Genomic DNA, 20507 nt, shown 5'->3' with positions numbered 1-20507 from the left:
ACAAATTAACAATGAAGCCCCAGAGTATGTGTGTGTGTGTGTGTGTGTGTGTGTGTGTGCATGCGTTAGTTGGTCAGAGTGCTCAACAATGAGGTTATCAGCGCCCACAAGAAATTAATAGAAACAAATGTGTTAAAAATGTAGAAAATGCAAGAAAATAGATAAAAAGTTATCCCACATAAAATTACACTCACTCTCCCCAAACTTTAGCCATGATCACCCACACAATCACACTGGCTTACATCATGGATGACAGCATTAAAATTGTTCAGATGTTCTTAAACTATTAAGTAAAGCTAAGAAAGACAAGAGGAGAACTATAATATATTTGCAGGAATTCGTGGATTGCTGATCAATTACAAAAAAACATGGATGAGCCAGTCACCCTGATAACACACTGAAAATATCACCCTAAAATTTTTGGGAACAAGTTAGACAATTTATAAAACTTAAAAATGGGTAGCTCTGTGATCTATACACCACAATGGCGGGTCCCCTTGCTGGAGTAGGAAGCCATGCATCATAGGACTGTGGTCTAGGTGAAGATGAGTAAAGAGGACCTAAAACCACCTGCACGGCTGGAAGGAAGTACGCCACAGCCGCATTGTGGACTTTGCTAGATGCAGCTTATTGCCTGTCACTTCCAGCCACTCTTCTTCCCATCAATGGCATGACTGTAGCTCAACAGTGAGGCAACAGCATGTAGAGGGGTGGCACACTGATGTATCTGAGGATCACAACACACCTCCTTGGCTGCTACATCCATCTTTTGATTCCCAAAAAGACACCTCCCCCAGCATTTGTAGTTGGAGGGGGACATCCTGGATACTCTAGACTACATTATCTGCTGGGTACAAGCATTGTAGAGAGTGAGGGGACCAGGACAGACAAATAATTTAGGAATCAATATGTATCTTATCTGCCACAGTAGCTGCAAAGATCACATGCAATTCTGCAGTGAAGTCAGTAAGTCCTGAGGCAGAGTCCAGAGGACGCAAACAAGGAAAAATAACTGAGCAATCAATGGAATCTCCCTGTTTAGACCCATCCATAAAAACAACTATGAAGTTGTGGAACTCAGTTAAAATAATGTATTAGAAACATATGCAGGAGTGCAGCCTCTCCTATACTGCAGTAAATCTAAAATTACTCTGGACCTTGGCAATATCCAGGGTGTCAGGCATTTTAAACCCTAGATTTGGGTTTGTACCACGTGACTCCAGCACAAGCTACACATCGATCACAAACAGCTTTGTTGCTTGTGAAAAATTGGAAAAAAGGCATTCCAGAGACAGATGAGCAACAGTAAAGTGCACTGGTGAATTTAGAGCAGCAGAAAACTTACATGCCTGCTCCACCATAAGGAGCTGCCACTGGATTGTGAGTAGCAGTTGCTCAGCCTCAGCACAGAGATTGGGTATGCAGCTTATGCTACAAGTACTCATGGTCACCCTAATCCCCTCACAGTGGATAGCATCAATAGTCTTCAGATAAGGAGGCCTTGCTGATCCATACACTTTGCATCTGTAGTGTAGCTGCGGTCACATTATGAAACTAGAGCAAACCTGCCTTGCCCACTCTCAAAGATCTGTGGCTAAGGCACTTTAAGATGTCCAGTTCCTTCCAGGTCCTGGCTTTCAGATCTCTTATGTGTGAGAGTAAGAATGAGGCCCAGGAACCTCAATGAGTCTTTAAAATGCAGAATCGTGTTCCTCATATACAAGTCAGGTAAATTAAAAATATTACACAAATGGTTAAAGTGAACACACACACACTTATCTGTAGAAAACTGAAAACCCTTATAGTCCACTCCTCTAATGGCTGGACTGTAAGTTGCAACTGAGGAGTTGCTGCTGCATTAGTGGAGTAAGAACAGAAAACTGCAAAATCATTCATGTACAGGACTTCACACCATACATGTAATACTATTTATGGCTGTGGTAAAGTGTGTGTAGCACTTAAAACACTACCTGAGGAGTGTCGCTCTCCTGCACAAAAAGATTCAATGGAACATCACCAACTTGGTGTCTAAAAAAGCACTTAGATAGCAAGGACAGTATGAAGATAGCTAGGTGGCCACAAAAGGTTGTTGCTTGTTGCTGGAGCTGCCTTAGAATGCTGTGTCTCCAAGTAGTCATATATCCTACTGATGTAAAAGAATATACCAATACAGTGATGTTTATGTAGTAAAGCCTGTTGGATAGCCATCTCTAACAGTCAGATTGTCTACAGTGGATCAAAAATACGAGAATCCACATGGAGGATGACCAAGGAGTTGCATCGTCCCTAACAATCAGACTAGCTGACGGTTAACCACTCACTCATGGGTCTTCCTTACACAGCTTTTTAAGGCAATGCTCCAATAACTACTGGGACACATTAAGTCCTTTCCTGGTCTCAGGAGAAGTATCAAAACTGTCTTTCTCCATGAGTTGGCAAAGTGGCCTGTCTGCATATCAAATTAAAATGTTGTAAGAGGATTTCCTTTGATACTGGTTTCAAGTTCTGTAGTCTGCTGTATCGGATTTGATATTGCTTGTAGTAAGTAACCAAGGAGAGAACAGAGGAGTGGTGTGCATTATTGACAAACACAGCAACTCCTCCCCTGGCCCTTTCTCCAGTCATGTCATCCTACACGTAGAGCATATAGCTCCATAGCACAAGAGCATCATTAACTTTAAAATGTGTTTCTTGTCGACACAAGCACAGGAGGCATGCCTGTGCTAGGAGTTTCAGTTCCTCCACATGAATCTTGAGCCCATTCACACTCCACTGTACTATGGGACCAGCTATCATGGGGTTGAACTTTTACTCTGTCTCTCAGATGGGGTGGCGAGCCTACAATGCAGTGAGATTCAGTCTTGGGGTGAGATGGTTGCCACAGGAACATTTCAAATTCCATTGGCTCTGAGGAGATGTAATAGAACCATCAGGTTGAATGTTGTAGACAGAGTCTGATGATTTTCTACCTGTTTCCATCTGCAGTGGAAGCTTCCTATTTGCTTTTTTTGCCTGGGAAGGCTCTGGAGGAACTACCACAGCAGTGGTAGTGGCAGGGCTGGACTGTTTACCAGACTCTGCTTTGAAAGTGTTGGTAGCACTGCAGTGTTGGCGACTGGTTTTTTCTGATGTTCTCAGGGGTCTATGGGCTCTGAATTAGCTGCAGCTTTACAAGTGCACTGACAAACACAATTAGTAGTGCTGACACTAGCAACCTCGGTTTTTGTAGAGGCATCAGCTGTCAGAAAAGGCTTTTCAAAAGCAGAAGCAAAAGATGTAATGATTTTGTGAGCCTTCTTGGCCTTCTAGACCTTTTTGGCCTCATTGTTTGGGACACACTTTGTTGTTTTAAGCTCATGTATCTTTATTTCTTCAAAGTAAATGCTGTAATCTCTACTCCAGCCATTGTAGTCCCCAGAGCAATTAACATTTTTTGGACGACATGAACAAATGTCATATTCATGGGCAGCCTTAGGTAATTTGCCATAAGTGGAATCTCCTAACATCCCAGATTGGTATTTTAAACACCACATTGGGTTGAGGACATAGAGCTGCATGCTTAAGCAAAGGAAACCTGACAAGATATGCTCTGGGAGTTTCATGCTATTGAAGGTAAGGGTAAAAATTTTTCCAGATCCCCATCCAACCTTTTCATGATATTTTGCATGTCAATGATAACTTCTTGAGCCCTCTGATCTATCAATTCTTCTTTGGAAATGTCTACAAGATCTCTACATGACACAATACCCTCACTGTAATTGAAGGTGCTGTGGAGCTCTGTTTGGATGTCGTATCCCCTGAGGTGTTTAACTTTCCTGAGGTCTGCTACTTGTTGGGAACCAGAGGTTCCAAACGACAGTGTTCCATTTCATTATTGCTTCACTGATTTTAAAGTGCCAGTAATGCTCTCAAACCTTTTTGGATAAAAATACAAAAATTTCTCAAAGCTGTCCTCTTCCCTCTTTAACTATTAAAAACACATTCTGACCAGCAGCATGTGTTCTCTTGAGATACACTTAAAAACTCTGAATAACCCTCTTGTTAGACTCAGTGTTGATTCCCACTAGTGGTACACCGATTCCACTGGAAGTTGATAAGGTTAAATTCAAGTGTTCCAGCTTGACACTGAAAGAAGCTAGGGATATATGGGTCCATCTAGACAGAGCCCTGCCTGAATATGCCTTATACAGATGGAATGCAGCAAATTTCTCAGAGGTTGCCTGCTAATGACTGTTCTGCCTCAACAGCCATGCATCTTGTGGGTGTACAGCACACACTGAGACTGAAAGTTTTCCTGTATATATTTTTGCCATCCTCATGATCTGGGCAACTAAGCCAAAATCCCTAGTCCCTGTGACACACACTGAACGGTTTTCAGTGAAGCATACCCAGAGAAGCAGTTACGTTTTTGTATTTAGTGTTACTGAGGACAACATGAGGATGATCTCTGGAAGAAATAAGAGAAAAGTATGTTTTAAATTGCTTCCAGTAAGAAAAACAGGGATTTCAATAGTCAGCTACTAAAGAGTCTGAAAAAAAAGGCAGTCAGTATGTATTATCAATTTTGAGTAATAGCAATGAAACCAAGATTGTCAATGCTGGTACTATTCAAAAAGTGGAGTGGCCCTCTGATCAATACAGAAACGAATTACTAGAAGGGATAAGAAAACTGTGTCTGTCAGGAAATGTTGCCAGGTAAATGAGTGGCAGGTGTAATAAGGAAGTTCTTCCCTGGACTCCAAGAAACATGAAAAGACTAAACATGCTAACAAAACATTTATCAATGACATTACAAAACTTGCAGAACCAACATAGATGTAGGCAACTGAAGATTGTACTGCATGAAAGAAGTTCAGAGCACGCCTTTATCTTGCAGCAAATATTAAATGACTGATGATGATACAGGTACAATACTAGGTCTAATCTATAGTTAAGATAATACATGAAACTTCCTGGCACATTGGTACTTAAACCCGGGACATCTGCCGTTTTGTGGTAAATTGTTCCATTGACTGAGCTAACCATGCATGACATGTAATCCAACCTCACAGCTCCACTTCTGGTAGTACCTCTTCTGCTACCTTCCAGACTTCACAGACATTCACCTCCCACAAGAACTGGTAAGGTATGCAAAAGAACATCTGTGAAGTTGGGAAGGTAGAACAGAAACTGGTGAAAATGGAGCTGTGAGAACAGGTTGTGAGTCATGCTTGGATAGCCCAGTTGGCAGAGCACTTCCACATGAAAGGCAAAGGTCCCAGGTTCAATTCCTGGTCCAGCACACAGTTTTAATCTGCCAGGATTTGCAAACAGTGCACACACCATTGGAGAATGAAAATTCATTCTGGAATACATACACATACTTGCAGTCTTGATGAATTTATTGATGAAATTTAGGTGTTGTTCAGTTATATATTAATTCTGATTTAAGTTACTTACTAATCCTTCCCCATCTCCGCTGATAAGTCTAGAGCCACACACAGTGATTGCCAGAGCTGTCACACCCAAATTGTGGGCATATGGTATGTCGAACTGCAGTTTTCCTGTCCTTCGAGTGAATCCTCTTATGACACCATCATTCCAACCTGTGAATAAAATAAAATCATGTTTAATGGGAGGCTTTTTATGCCTATTAGTATGAAAGCTTTTCCTACCAGAGTGGAATGTGATAAAACACAAATACTGTAGAATGAAAGGAGGAGGCCTGGGCGAGGAGGGGGAGGGATTTTAGGGTAGGCATGGTGGACAGTGACATGCCGTTGGGGAGCACAGAGGGATGAGGTGGATAGAAGGTAGAGCAGCTATGTGCAGTTGGGATACTAGACAGAGGGAGCAGAGAGGTGGGAGGGGAGGGAGAGGGGGGGGGAGGAGTGGCAGATAAGGAGAGAAATAAAAAGACTGCATGCAGTGTTGGAAAGACGGCTGTGTAGTGCTGGAATGGGAACAGGGAATGGGCTGGATGGGTGAGGACAGTGATTAATCAAGGTTGACACCAGGAGGGTTATGGGAACGTAGGATATATTTCAGGGAAAGTTCCCACCTGCGCAATTCAGAAAAGCTGGTGTTCGTGGGAAGAATCCATATGTCTCAGGCTGTGAAGCAGTCATTGTTACATTACATCCTGGATTTTCCATTGTTTGAAATACTGTAGAATGATATTGTCAGTATTGCTGATTCCATTCATTAATATTAATAAATTATCATAAAACACACCCCCCACCCCCATGAACCATGGACCTTACCATTGGTGGGGAGGCTTGCGTGCCTCAACAATACAGATAGCCGTACTGTAGGTGCAACCACAATGGATGGGTATCTGTTGAGAGGCCAGACAAATGTGTGGTTCCTGAAGAGGGGCAGCAGCCTTTTCAGTAGTTGCAAGGGCAACAGTCTGGATGATTGACTGATCTGGCCTTGTAACACCAACAAAAACAGCTTTGCTGTGCTGGTACTGCGAATGGTTGAAAGCAAGGGGAAACTACAGCCGCAATTTTTCCCAAGGGCATGCAGCTTTACTGTATGATTAAATAATGATGGTGTCCGCTTGGGTAAAATATTCCAGAGGTAAAATAGGCCCCCATTTGGATCTCCGGGCGGGGACTACTCAAGAGGACGTCGTTATCAGGAAAAAGAAAACTGGTGTTCTAAGGATCAGAACGTGGAATGTCAAATCCCTTAATCTGGCAGGTAGGTTAGAAAATTTAAAAAGGGAAATGGATAGGTTAAAGTTAGATATAGTGGGAATTAGTGAAGTACGGTGGCAGGAGGAACAAGACTTTTGGTCAGGTGAATACAGGGTTATAAATACAAAAGCAAATAGGAATAATGCAGGAGTTGGTTTAATAATGAATAAAAAAAAGTAGGAGTGCAGGTAAGCTACTACAAACAGCATAGTGAACGCATTATTGTGGCCAAGATAGACACAAAGCCCACGCCTACTACAGTAGTACAAGTTTATATGGCAACTAGCTCTGCAGATGATGAAGAAATTGATGAAATGTATGATGAGATAAAAGGAATTATTCAGGTAGTGAAGGGACACGAAAATTTAATAGTCATGGGTGACTGGAATTCTACAGTAGGAAAAGGAAGAGAAGGAAACGTAGTAGGTGAATATGGATTGGGGCTAAGAAATGAAAGAGAAAGCCTCCTGGTAGAATTTTGCACAGAGCATAACTTCATCATAGCTAACACTTGGTTCAAGAATCATGAAAGAAGGTTGTATACATGGAAGAACCCTGGAGATACTAGAAGGTTTCAGATAGATTATATAATGGTAAGACAGAGATTTAGGAACAAGATTTTTAATTGTAAGACATTTCCAGGGGCAGATGTGGACTCTGACCACAATCTATTGGTTATGAACTGTAGATTAAAACTGGAGAAACTGCAAAAAGGTGGGGATTTAAGGAGATGGGATCTGGATAAACTGACTAAACCAGAGGTTGTACAGAGTTTCAGAGAGAGAATAAGGGAACAATTGACAGGAATGGGGGAAAGAAATACAGTAGAAGAAGGATGGGTAGCTTTGAGGAATGAAATACTGAAGGCAGCAGAGGATCAAGTAAGTAAAAAGACGAGGGCTAGTATAAATCCTCCGGTAACAGAAGAGATATTGAATTTAATTGATGAAAGGAGAAAATACAAAAATGCAGTAAGTGAAGTGGGCAACAAGGAATACAAACGTCTCAAAAATGAGATAGACAGGAAGTGCAAAATGGCTAAGCAGGGATGGCTAGAGGACAAATGTAAGGATGTAGAGGCTTATCTCACGAGGGGTAAGATAGATACTGCCTACACGTAAATTAAAGAGACCTTTGGAGAAAAGAGGACCACTTGCATGAATACCAAGAGCTCAGACGGAAACCCAGTTCCAAGCAAAGAAGGGAAAGCAGAAAGGTGGAAGGAGTATATAGAGGGTCTATACAAGGCCAACGTTCTTGAGGACAATATTATGGAAACGGAAGAGGAGGTAGATGAAGATGAAATGGGAGATATGATACTGCATGACAGAGCACTGAAAGACCCAAGTCAAAACAAGGCCCCGGGAGTAGACAACATTCCATTAGAACTACTGACAGCCTTGGGAGAGCCAGTCCTGACAAAACTCTACCATCTGGTGAGCAAGATGTATAAGACAGGCAAAATTCCCTCAGACTTCAAGAAGAATATAATAATTCCAATCCCAAAGAATGCAGGTGTTGACAGATGTGAAAATTACCGAACTATCAGTTTAATAAGTCACAGCTGCAAAATACTAACGCGAATTATTTACAGATGAATGGAAAAACTGGTAGAAACCGACCTCGGGGAAGATCAGTTCAGATTCCATAGAAATGTTGGAACACGTGAGGCAATACTGACCCTACGACTTATCTTAGAAGAAAGATTAAGGAAAGGCAAACCTACATTTCTAGCATTTGTAGACTTAGAGAAAGCTTTTGACAATGTTGACTGGAATACTCTCTTTCAAATTCTGAAGGTGGCAGGGGTAAAATACAGGGAGCGAAAGGCTATTTACAATTTGTACAGAAATCAGATGGCAGTTATAAGAGTCGAGGGACATGAAAGCGGAGCAGTGGTTGGGAAGGGAGTGAGACAGGGTTGTAGCCTCTCCCCGATGCTATTCAATCTGTATATTGAGCAAGCAGTAAAGGAAAAAAACAGAAAAGTTTGGAGTAGGTATTAAAATCCATTGAGAAGAAATAAAAACTTTGAGGTTTGCCGATGACATTGTAATTCTGTCAGACACAGCAAAGGACTTGGAAGAGCAGTTGAATGGAATGGACAATGTCTTGAAAGGAGGATATAAGATGGACATCAACAAAAGCAGAATGAGGATAATGGAATGTAGTCAAATTAAGTCGGGTGATGCTGAGGGAATAAGATTAGGAAAAGAGACACTTAAAGTAGTAAAGGAGTTTTGCTATTTGGGGAGTAAAATAACTGATGATGGTCGAAGTAGACAGGATATAAAACGTAGACTGGCAATGGCAAGGAAAGCGTTTCTGAAGAAGAGAAATTTGTTAACATTGAGTATTGATATAAGTGTCAAAAGGTTGTTTCTGAAAGTATTTGTATGGAGTGTAGCCATGTATGGAAGTGAAACATGGACGATAAATAGTTTAGACAAGGAAAGAATAGAAGCTTTCGAAATGTGCTGCTACAGAAGAATGCTGAAGATTAGATGGGTAGATCACATAACTAATGAGTTGGTATTGAATAGAACTGGGGAGGAGAGGAGTTTGTGGGACAGCTTGACTAGAAGAAGGGATGGGTTGGTGGGACATATTCTGAGGCATCAAGGGATCACCAATTTCGTGCTGGAGGGCAGCGTGGAGGGTAAGAATCGTAGAGGGAGACCAAGAGATGAATACGCTAAGCAGATTCAGAAGGACGTAGGCTGCAGTAGGTACTGGGAGATGAAGAAGCTTGCACAGGATAGAACAGCATTGAGAGCTGCATCAAACCAGTCTCAGGCCTGAAGACCACAACAACATCATCATTTAATACAACTTGTTTCCAGCAAAGATACCACATGTCTACTGTAAAAATATCTCTATGCATTGTATGATAGGTTACATAGTTATTTCTTGGTTATTTTCTCTATCCTTATGAGATCTTTTTCACAAATTATTTATTTTCTTTTTCTATATCATCTTACTGAGATTTGGGAATGTAAGTGGAATGATAAACAGGTAAATATAAAACCACTGGTTCAAAAAAGTGTGAATCAAATGTGTGACATAAAATAATAATTTTTTCAGTGCAATTACACAAGACTGACTTATGCATCACAAAAACCTTGACTTGTGATACAAAATGAGAATTGTTTTAACATTAGGATATGGGAGTTGAAATGCACATGTATATATTTGTTAGGATAAGTATGACATGAACTGTAGACCTCTGTGGTCCAGCTGCCACATTTATGGATTCACTTTGTAACATTCTTATTTTATTTATCTGGTCATTTTAAAACTCAATTTATTATAGTTATTCATATTTTGTCATTAATTTCATTTCAATTTAATTGAGAGTGCAAACATCTCCATTCTGGTTTTACTGTCACCAATCAATATTTAAAAATAAATCATAACCAATTCTAGTTTTTTAATTCTAGAATATTTTTCACAAGAAGTGAAACTACCTTTTTGTCTGCATTTATGAAAAGAACTTATGTAAATGTTAGGAAAATTTTCCAGCCAATTACTCACATGATGTTAATGATTTTGTAAAATGTCTTGTTTGTGAATGTATTTTTTGCATTTGGTACTAAAAAACTAGGAACCAAGAAATAATCATTATTCAGACATAAAAACAAGAAATCACTGTTTAATACTCTGCTATCAGTTTGTGAATGCCAACAAGATTTTGACTGTATTCCTCAAATTTTCTGCTTGTAATAACATCTGATGTCATCTTTAATTATTGAAATGATATATAAGCAGTGGAAAATCAGCCATAGGAGATCCAGTTTTGTAACAGTTTTTGTGCATGATACCTGTACCAGTTGAAACAATAAATACGTAATTGTAGAAGTGAAACTTCATATCAACTTGACTACTTAAAATATCTCTTGGCATACCCAATCCTTAGCTATGCTGTGAAGAGCTCAGGAAGTTGCAGCAAATTTGGTGGAGCAGATACTCTCAGTTATTTCTCAGCCACTGCAGCATCAGAGTACACCAAAAAACAAAGATGAATAACTTCTTCTAATTGTTACACCCTCAAAAACAGTGTATTAACTTGAGAAAAATCTGGATTGCATCACCTTGGCCCAGTTTATTTCAGAGTGAATGGGAGATTAAATATAAATGAAAATACAGTTACAGTCAAGCATCAGAACTGAGATACCATAAAACCAGGGCAGCTGCTAAGTGTTCTGGCACCCTAGGTGAAACTGACAAAAGATGCTCCCTCTTTTCTACTACCATTGGTCTCTGTGATATCACTGGTCCCTCCAGCACCAACAACAACACAATGCATATCTTCTATTATGGTTTTAGTAATTAAACTAAGGTGACCAGACGGCCTTATTTTCTGGGACAAGTCCTTAGTTCCCCTAAAACTGACTGAGGACAACAAATATCCTCAGTTTCGTATTTTTTCTCTTCTGTTTTTGAAATTTCCCAAAATAATTGAAATACGAAGAATGTTCTGAACATTTTCAACTAGAATTCAACTGAATATACCACCAAACCAAATAGGGTATCAGTTATTTATTTCTTTTAATTGCAAGACTGTTTGTTTCTGTTTCGTCCTCAGTAGTGGCTGCTTTAGTTTTGAGGTAGGTGGAGGCAATGTTTTTATCTTCATCAAAGTAAGTAAAGACTTAAGTAATTGTTTCATAGGTTTTTGAAAACAATTTGGTGTTTTAGTTTTTCCTCTTTTTCACTTTTCTCTCCTAATTTGCTCAATTTTTTCACTGTTTGATTTGACATTAATTTTTTCCTCCCTTTACTGTCCCTAAAGTCTGCTGCCCTAGGTGGTAGCTTAGTCTTGCCTAATGGTAGAAAAGGCCCAGCTTAAAACATGAAACAAAGCAATTGGTGATGACTAAATTACAGCAGTATTAACGGAATAATCAGAGCCAACGATTATGAGATATCTATAATTGCTTTTTAGGACATCTGGAAAACAGAAAAGATTCCAGAATACTACAACACAGCCAGCTACTGTGGTCGCGTGGTTCTAGGTGCTTCAGTCCGGAACCAAGCGGCTGCTACAGTCGCAGGTTCAAATCCTGCCTCAGGCATGGATGTGTGTGATGTCCTTATGTTAGTTAGGTTTAAGTAGGTCTAGGGGACTGATGACCTCAGAGTTTAAGTCTCATAGTGCTTAAGTAATAGACCCCAGTATGCTGTCCTCGATGGCGAGTGTTCATCGGAGGTGAGGGTATCATCTGGAGTGCCCCAGGGAAGTGTGGTAGGTCCTCTCTTCGCAGGAGAGCTTCTGTAAAGTTTGGAAGGTAGGAGACAAGATACTGGCAGAAGTAAAGCTGTGAGGACGGGGTGTGAGTTGTGCGTGGGTAGCTCAGTTGGTAGAGCACTTGCCTGCGAAAGGCAAAGTTCCCGAGTTTGAGTCTCGGTCCGGCACACAGTTTTAATCTGCCAGGAAGTTTCATATCAGCGCAAACTCCGCTGCAGAGTGAAAATCTCATTCTAGTCTAACAGATATTTAACATCATCATAAAGGGTGTGTGGCTATTATGTGAAATTAAGTTAATGAGTATTTAGTGTCTGATATCTAAATTTCCTAGTGGGGAATCTGAAGAACAAATAAATAATAAAACATTGAACTGATGTAGTTATAGTTATGTCATTGTGCTATATTGGTGAGGCCCTGATCTACCACATTTTGAGGAATAAAGAAATATTACAAAACATTCAAGCATATTCTTCTGCTTAGGGAGACTAATATAGGAGTCAATGTTACCTACATCTACATCTACATCTATATGGATACTCTGCAAATCACATGTAAGTGCCTGGCAGAGGGTTCATCAAACCACCTTCACAATTCTCTATTATTCCAATCTCGTATAGCTCGCGGAAAGAACTAACACTTATATATTTCCATATGAGCTCTGATTTCCCTTATTTTATCATGGTGATCATTTCCCCATAAGTAGGTCAGTCTCAAGAATACATTTTTGCATTCGGAGGAGAAAGTTGGTGATTGCAATTTCATGAGAAGATTCTGTCACAACGAAAAACGCTTTTCCAAATTCTGTATCATTTCTGTGACACCATCTCCCATATTTTGCAATAATAAAAAACATTCTGCCCTTCTTTGAACTTTTTCGATGTACTCCATCAGTCCTATCTGGTAAGGATCCCACACTGTGCAGCAGTATTCTAAGAGGATGGACAAGCGTAGTGTAGGCAGTTTCCGTAGTAGATCTAAGTGTCCTGCCAATAAAATGCAGTCTTTGGTTAGCCTTCCCCACAAAATTTCCTATTTGTTCCTTCCAATTTAAGTTGTTTGTAATTGTAATACCTAGGTATTTAGTTGAATTTATGGCTTTAGATTATACTGATTTATCGTGTAACCAAAGTTTAATGAATTCCTTTTAGCATTCATGTGGAAGACCTCACACTTTTCCTTATTTAGGGTCAACTACCAGTTTTCGCACCATTCAGATATCTTTTCTATATCATTTTGCAATTTGTTTTGATCTTCTGATGACTTCATTAGTCAATAAATGACAGTGTCATCTGCAAACAACCTAAGACAGCTGTTCAGATTGTCTCCCAAATCATTTATATAGCTAAGGAAAAGCAAAGGGCCTATAACACTACCTTCAGGAATGCCAGAAATCACTTGTGTTTTACTTGATGACTTTCCCTCAGTTACTACACTCCTGGAAATTGAAATAAGAACACCGTGAATTCATTGTCCCAGGAAGGGGAAACTTTATTGACACATTCCTGGGGTCAGATACATCACATGATCACACTGACAGAACCACAGGCACATAGACACAGCAACAGAGCATGCACAATGTCGGCACTAGTACAGTGTATATTCACCTTTCGCAGCAATGCAGGCTGCTATTCTCCCATGGAGACGATCGTAGAGATGCTGGATGTAGTCCTGTGGAACGGCTTGCCATGCCATTTCCACCTGGCGCCTCAGTTGGACCAGCGTTCGTGCTGGACGTGCAGACCGCGTGAGACGACGCTTCATCCAGTCCCAAACATGCTCAATGGGGGACAGATCCGGAGATCTTGCTGGCCAGGGTAGTTGACTTACACCTTCTAGAGCACGTTGGGTGGTACGGGATACATGCGGACGTGCATTGTCCTGTTGGAACAGCAAGTTCCCTTGCCGGTCTAGGAATGGTAGAATGATGGGTTCGATGACGGTTTGGATGTACCGTGCACTATTCAGTGTCCCCTCGACGATCACCAGTGGTGTACGGCCAGTGTAGGAGATCGCTCCCCACACCATGATGCCGGGTGTTGGCCCTGTGTGCCTCGGTCGTATGCAGTCCTGATTGTGGCGCTCACCTGCACGGCGCCAAACACGCATACGACCATCATTGGCACCAAGGCAGAAGCGACTCTCATCGCTGAAGACGACACGTCTCCATTCGTCCCTCCATTCACCCCTGTCGCGATACCACTGGAGGCGGGCTGCACGATGTTGGGGCGTGAGCGGAAGACGGCCTAACGGTGTGCGGGACCGTAGCCCAGCTTCATGGAGACGGTTGCGAATGGTCCTCGCCGATACCCCAGGAGCAACAGTGTCCCTAATTTGCTGGGAAGTGGCGGTGCGGTCCCCTACGGCACTGCGTAGGATCCTACGGTCTTGGCGTGCATCCGTGCGTCGCTGCGGTCCGGTCCCAGGTCGACGGGCACGTGCACCTTCCGCCGACCACTGGCGACAACATCGATGTACTGTGGAGACCTCACGCCCCACGTGTTGAGCAATTCGGCGGTACGTCCACCCGGCCTCCCGCATGCCCACTATACGCCCTCGCTCAAAGTCCGTCAACTGCACATACGGTTCACGTCCACGCTGTCGCGGCATGCTACCAGTGTTAAAGACTGCGATGGAGCTCCGTATGCCACGGCAAACTGGCTGACACTGACGGCGGCGGTGCACAAATGCTGCGCAGCTAGCGCCATTCGACGGCCAACACCGCGGTTCCTGGTGTGTCCGCTGTGCCGTGCGTGTGATCATTGCTTGTACAGCCCTCTCGCAGTGTCCGGAGCAAGTATGGTGGGTCTGACACACCGGTGTCAATGTGTTCTTTTTTCCATTTCCAGGAGTGTATTAACTGTGACCTCTCTGACAGGAAATCACTTATCCAGTCACATAACTAAGATGATATTCCATAAGCACGACAAGCCTCTTGTGTGATACAGTGTCAAAAGCCTTCAAGAAATACAGAATCAATCTGAAATCCCTTCTCAGTAGCACTCAACACTTCATGTGAATAAAGAGCTAATTGTGTTATTGTCTTTCCAAGGAATGACGTTTTCTAAATCCGTGTTGACTGTATGTCAATAGACAGTTTTCTTCGAGGTAATTCATAATATTTGAACACAATATATGTTCCAAAATCCTACTGCATATTGATGTTAACAATATGAGCCTGTAATTTATACGTTTCTTGAATACTGGTGTGACCTGTGCAACTTTCCAGTCTTGGGTACGGGTCTTTTGTCGAGCGAACAGTTGTATACGATTGTTAAGTATGGAGCTAATGCATCAGCATACTCCAAAAGGAACCTAATTGGTATACAGTCTGGACCAGAAGACATGCTTTTATTAAGTGATTTAAGTTGCTTCACTACTCCGAGTATATTTACTTTTACGTTACTCATGTTGGCAGCTGTTTTCGCTTCAAATTCTGGAATATTTACTTTGTTTTCTTTTGTGAAGGCATTTCAGAAGGCTGTGTTTAGTAACCCCGCTTTGGCAGCACTGTCTTTGATAGTATCTCCATTGCTATCAAGCAGAGAAGACATTGATTGTTTCTTGCTGCTAGCATACTTCACACACGACCAGAATCTCTTTGGATTTTCTGCCAGGTTTCGAGACAAAGTTTCATTATGGAAACTTATAAGCATCTCTCATTGAAGTCCACGCTAAATTTTGAACTTCTGTAAAAGATCACCAATCTTGGGGATTTTGCGTCTGTTTAAATTTGGTATGTTTGTTTCGTTGTTTCTACAACAGTGTTCTAACCCATTCTGTGTACCACTGAGGAGCAGCTCCATCATTTGTTAATTTATTTGGTATAAATCTCTCAATTGTTGCTGATACTATTTCTTTGAATTCAAGCCACATCTGGTCTACACTTATATTATTAATTTGGAATTAGTGGAGATTGTCTCTCAGGAAGGTGCCAAGTGAATTTTTATCTGCTTTTTTGAATAGGTATATTTTTCGCTTATTTCTGGTTGATTAGGGGATTACAATATTCAGTCTCGCTACGAGAACCCTGTGTTCACTAGTCCCAGTATTAGTTTTGATGCTCGTTATTAATTCAGGATTATTTGTTGTTAAGAGGTCAAGTGTGTTTTCACAACTATTTACTATTCGCCTGGGATTATGAACTAATTGCTCGAAATAATTTTCAGAGAATCCATTTAGCACAATTTTGGATAATATTTTATGCGTACCTCCGGAATTAAACATGTATTTTTGCCAACATTTTGAGGGTAAATTAAAGTCACTACCAACTATTATCGTATGAGTCGGGTACGTGTTTGAAATCAAACAGAAGTTTTCTTTGAACCTTTCAGCAACTGTATCAACTGAATTGGGAGGTCAGTAAAAGGATCCTATTATTATTTTGTTCCGATTGCCAGCAGTGACCTTGCCCATACTAACTCACAGGAACTATCTACTTCAATTTCGTGACAAGTTAAATTACTTCTAACAGCAACAAACACACCACTGCCAACCGTGTTTAGCCAATCCTTTTGGAACTATGTTAGGTTCTTCGCAAAAATTTCAGCTGAGCTAAGATTCAGCTTTAGCCAGCTTTCATTGCCTATAACGATTTGAGGATCAGTGCTTACTATTAGCGCTTGGAGCTCTGGTACTTACACAAAACAGCTAAGACAATTTACAACTGTTATACCAGTTGTTCCTGACTCGGACGTGCTGGATGTCTGTTGGATACCCACAGCCGGTCCACAACAGTGGTGCCCATCCACTGCAGCCTCAAGCTGTGTAACCGAAACCATTACAGCCTGAAGCTGAGAGCGAAGTGTCACTAACTTGGCTCGCATCCGCACACAACAATCGCAATCCCTGTCAATACTAAAGACCATGTAAAACTAAACTATGCAGATAAACGGATTATCAGCAGGTGCTGCACAACTCTTACTGTAGAACCTGTCAAAAATGCAGGAACTGTGTCTAATAATACACTGATATTCTGAAACCTAACTAACGAAGCTCTCAGGTGAAACTAAACAATTTGTCCCTGATTAGGAACTTGTAATATGTCACAAAATGAGTTTACTTTTTGATGACGCAAACAAAAATGTGAGAAGTGTGAATATTAGATATTAAATTTGCATGCAAAAGCTCAAGAAACTAAACTATTAAGGCACACAGATGATATAATAAAATTCACTCCTGGTTAGGAACTCGTAAATGTCACAAAAGCGGTTACTTCCCTGTTCCTGCATCTGTCTCGGTCGGCTACATGTTGCTTGGAATTATTTGAGGCATTCCACCCCGAGATGCTGGAGTTGGTGGTTGTGTGTGCATGAGGTATGCTTGCTTGTGTGTATCTATGAATGGTGTGTGCATGTGTCTCTTTTACTGATGAAGGCTGTGGCTGAAAGCTGTATGTTAGTGTCTTTTAATTGTGCCTGTCTGCAACTTGATGTGTCTTCTTTATGGTAAGTAGCAATCTGTCTTTTTCCTACATTGTAGACATTTATGTGAGACACACAGCATAACAGATGATTACATATGCTCCCTATACTTCATAGGGAAAAACAATTCTGGTGAGACTCAAGAAGAGAACTTGACCAACTCTACCTTATTAACCAATGTATGTAATAAGGGTTAAGTGTGATATGTCTGTGTGTGCCACCAAAACTTCATAGCGGGTTATATGGTATGCTAATCCTTAATCCACCATCCAACTGCATGTGTTAGTTATGAAAATATGAGTGTCTAAAGAGGGTATGATGAGATAGTTAATGTAAGCGTGGTTTGTCTGTACATGCTGCTATAACTCCACCACACCCTCCCACAGTGCCATGGAGGTTATATAGTACAGTAGCCCTCCACCTCTGATCCACAAAGAAGGTTTAGTTTGGAACTGCAGAGTTTGGGTACAAAGATACAGGAGTAAAAAGAGCACATAACACCAATAGACTTCTTATTGGAGGACTGTGACACAGCTTGGAATCCAGTGTCATAGTGGCTGAGACTGGCCACAATCTCCTTCTAGAATGTTCAAGACTATTGGAGAACATTGTAGAATGTCCCAATATGTTATAGAATCTTCCAGAATGTTCAAGAATGTTCTTGGTCTCTGAGGTAATCCAGAATTAATGGGAAGTGCATTACTTGCACAGACTGGGCATTTTTGCAACTGCTTCCAGCTATTCCAAAATCATCCCCAGCAGATAAAATGAATTCATATTTGAAGAAATCATTTATTTATTTGACCTTGAGTGAGGAAAGTATAATTAAGAACAAATATGAGAGTTCAGCTTCCCATTGATGAAGAAGCAAAAAATTTTTGTCAAAAAGCTCTTACAAATTAGTGAAGGCACTCACCCAATTGATTGTGTAACTGATTAAATTGAACTTAGAGAGGCTTTACATAACATTGTAAACAATGCAAATGAATTAATAGTTTTTCTCAACATTGTTCAAAATAACTCAAGTTGGTTATTTAAAAGTGCCCTTTTAGCAGTAAGAAATAAAGTATTTGAATTTAGAACAATAAATGGTCATGGCCAGTTGTCAAACAATATAACTGAAGAAAAAATAATATCAGGAAAAGATAAAAGGAAAAACAGCACTTATTCCAAGGATTCCATAAATATTTAATTAACTGCTGTTCCAGTTCAAAAGACTGCAATTTCTAGTAAAATTAGTATTTATATATAAAAACAAAGATGAGGTGACTTACCGAACGAAAGCGCTGCCAGCTCATCCCAGTGATCACACTGTCCAGGAAATTGAGATCATCTTCATGGAGTTGCCTCTCAGTTCTTCATACACTTTCACTCAGTGTTGCTTTTGCACATAGACCAAAAGTATGGGCACAAGTTTTGCGCAAATTTTCTGCGTGGCCAACAAGGCCTTACTGAGGTGGTAATATGAATGACTGATAGTAAGGGGAAACAAGAGCTGTTACTTATCCTGGAGTGCATGCAGCTCCACTGTATGGTTAAATGATGATGGGGTCCTCTTGGTTAAAATATTCCAGAGGTAATACAGTCCCGCATTCAGACCTCCAGGTAGGGATTACTCAGGAAGATGACACCATCAGAAAAAACAAAATAGCATTCTGAGTTGGAGTGTGGAACGTTAGATCCATTACTAGGTAGGTCACAGGATTTAAAAAAAGGGAAATCGATAGGTTGAAATGAGACATAAAGGGAGTTAGTAAAGTATTGTGGTGGAAAGAACAGGACTTCTAGTCAGGTGAGGACAGGTATATCAACATAAAATTCAAATACGTGTAATGCAGGGAATGCCTAATAATTAATAAGAACATAGGAATGTGGGTAAGCTGCTATGAATAGCATAGTGAACACAGTAGTGTAGCCAAGATAGACATGAAGCCAACACTCAGGACAGTAGTACAGTGTGTGTACACTTATGAGCCAAAACATTATGACCACCAGCATAGCAGCTTGTTTGCCCATCTTTGGAATGAAATACATCGCTGATTCTGATATTATGGATCTGACAGTTTGTTGGTACCTTTGTGGAACTATGAGCATTAAATGTCAGTGCACAGGTCATGTAATTTTCATAAATAATGTGCTGCTGATCAGTGTACGTGGTGGCTGGATAACGACCCAGACTCATTCCATAGGATTTACGTCAAGCAAATTTGGTCATCATGACATCAACGTGAGCTCACTAGAATCCTCCTCAAGTACATAGCACACACAATTATACTACTGAAAGATGATATCACTGTTGGGGAAGCCATCAAGCATGAAGGGATGCAGGTGGTTTGCAGCTGTCAGTGTGTCTTCGATTACTACCATAGATCCCATGCAAGTACAGGAGAATGTCTCCCATAGCATAATACTGCTCCCACCAGCCTGCGTCTATAGCGCACTGCAAGTTTCGAGCCACCATTTACCTTAATTATGGCATTTGTAGAGATGGTCATTGACCTAGTGTAGCAAAAACGTGATTCACCTGTCTCACTCACTCTCATCTAATACTTTCCCCTCTTTGGGGAAGTGCGTAGGGGAGTTTGTAGCCTTTCAGCTTTTACTCCTCTGTGTACTTGTCTGTGTGATTATTTCTGTGATTTTTGTGTCTTCATAATGTGATGAATGTTCTGTATGTGTCTGGAACTTGCCTGAGGTTGGTGAGCTGATTGGTATTATGGAGGAGGGAGCAGGATTAGGGATTGGCTGTAGGAATTTTCCCTTTGACTTAGTCATCAAAGATCGTCAATAGGCATTTGTGCTTGTTGTGGGACATGTCATACCGACCTAAAGAATGAATAGGACGTTTCCTGATCTGGAAGAGCCTTCATAGAAGGCCCATGCCAGGTCTCAGAAATGCTCTTTCAGAAGTGGGATTTCAGCTGGGGCATGCACATTGTAATGGTACTTGAATTACGTAACCATAACAGCACCTCATCTGAACCTCTCGATACCAGTAATATTCTACTGTGTTTCTGTTAACTACTTAACATATTTCTGAGGCAACATTCAGATTTGATTTCATTTGTGATACATCGATATGTTTATATTGCAATGATATTATTCTTATGTGTATTCTTTCTTTTGTCACTATGATCTTTGACGTACTTGTAACTC

General features: G+C 40.8%; 1 protein-coding gene across 1 annotated transcript in view; it reads right to left on the bottom strand.

Moving 5' to 3' along the window:
- Positions 1-20507, bottom strand: part of LOC124775504 (cilia- and flagella-associated protein 52-like) — a 244150-nt gene that overhangs the window by 56810 nt on the left and 166833 nt on the right. Inside the window, exon 9 of the mRNA XM_047250337.1 lies at positions 5440-5585. Coding sequence (XP_047106293.1) covers positions 5440-5585 — 146 coding nt within the window. The remainder of the gene's footprint in view (positions 1-5439; positions 5586-20507) is intronic.

The sequence above is a fragment of the Schistocerca piceifrons genome, chromosome 2, assembly GCF_021461385.2.
Source record: "Schistocerca piceifrons isolate TAMUIC-IGC-003096 chromosome 2, iqSchPice1.1, whole genome shotgun sequence".
Lineage (NCBI taxonomy): Eukaryota > Metazoa > Arthropoda > Insecta > Orthoptera > Acrididae > Schistocerca > Schistocerca piceifrons.
The sequence above is the reverse complement of the archived record's forward strand: the minus strand, read 5'-3'. Positions and strand labels throughout refer to the sequence as shown.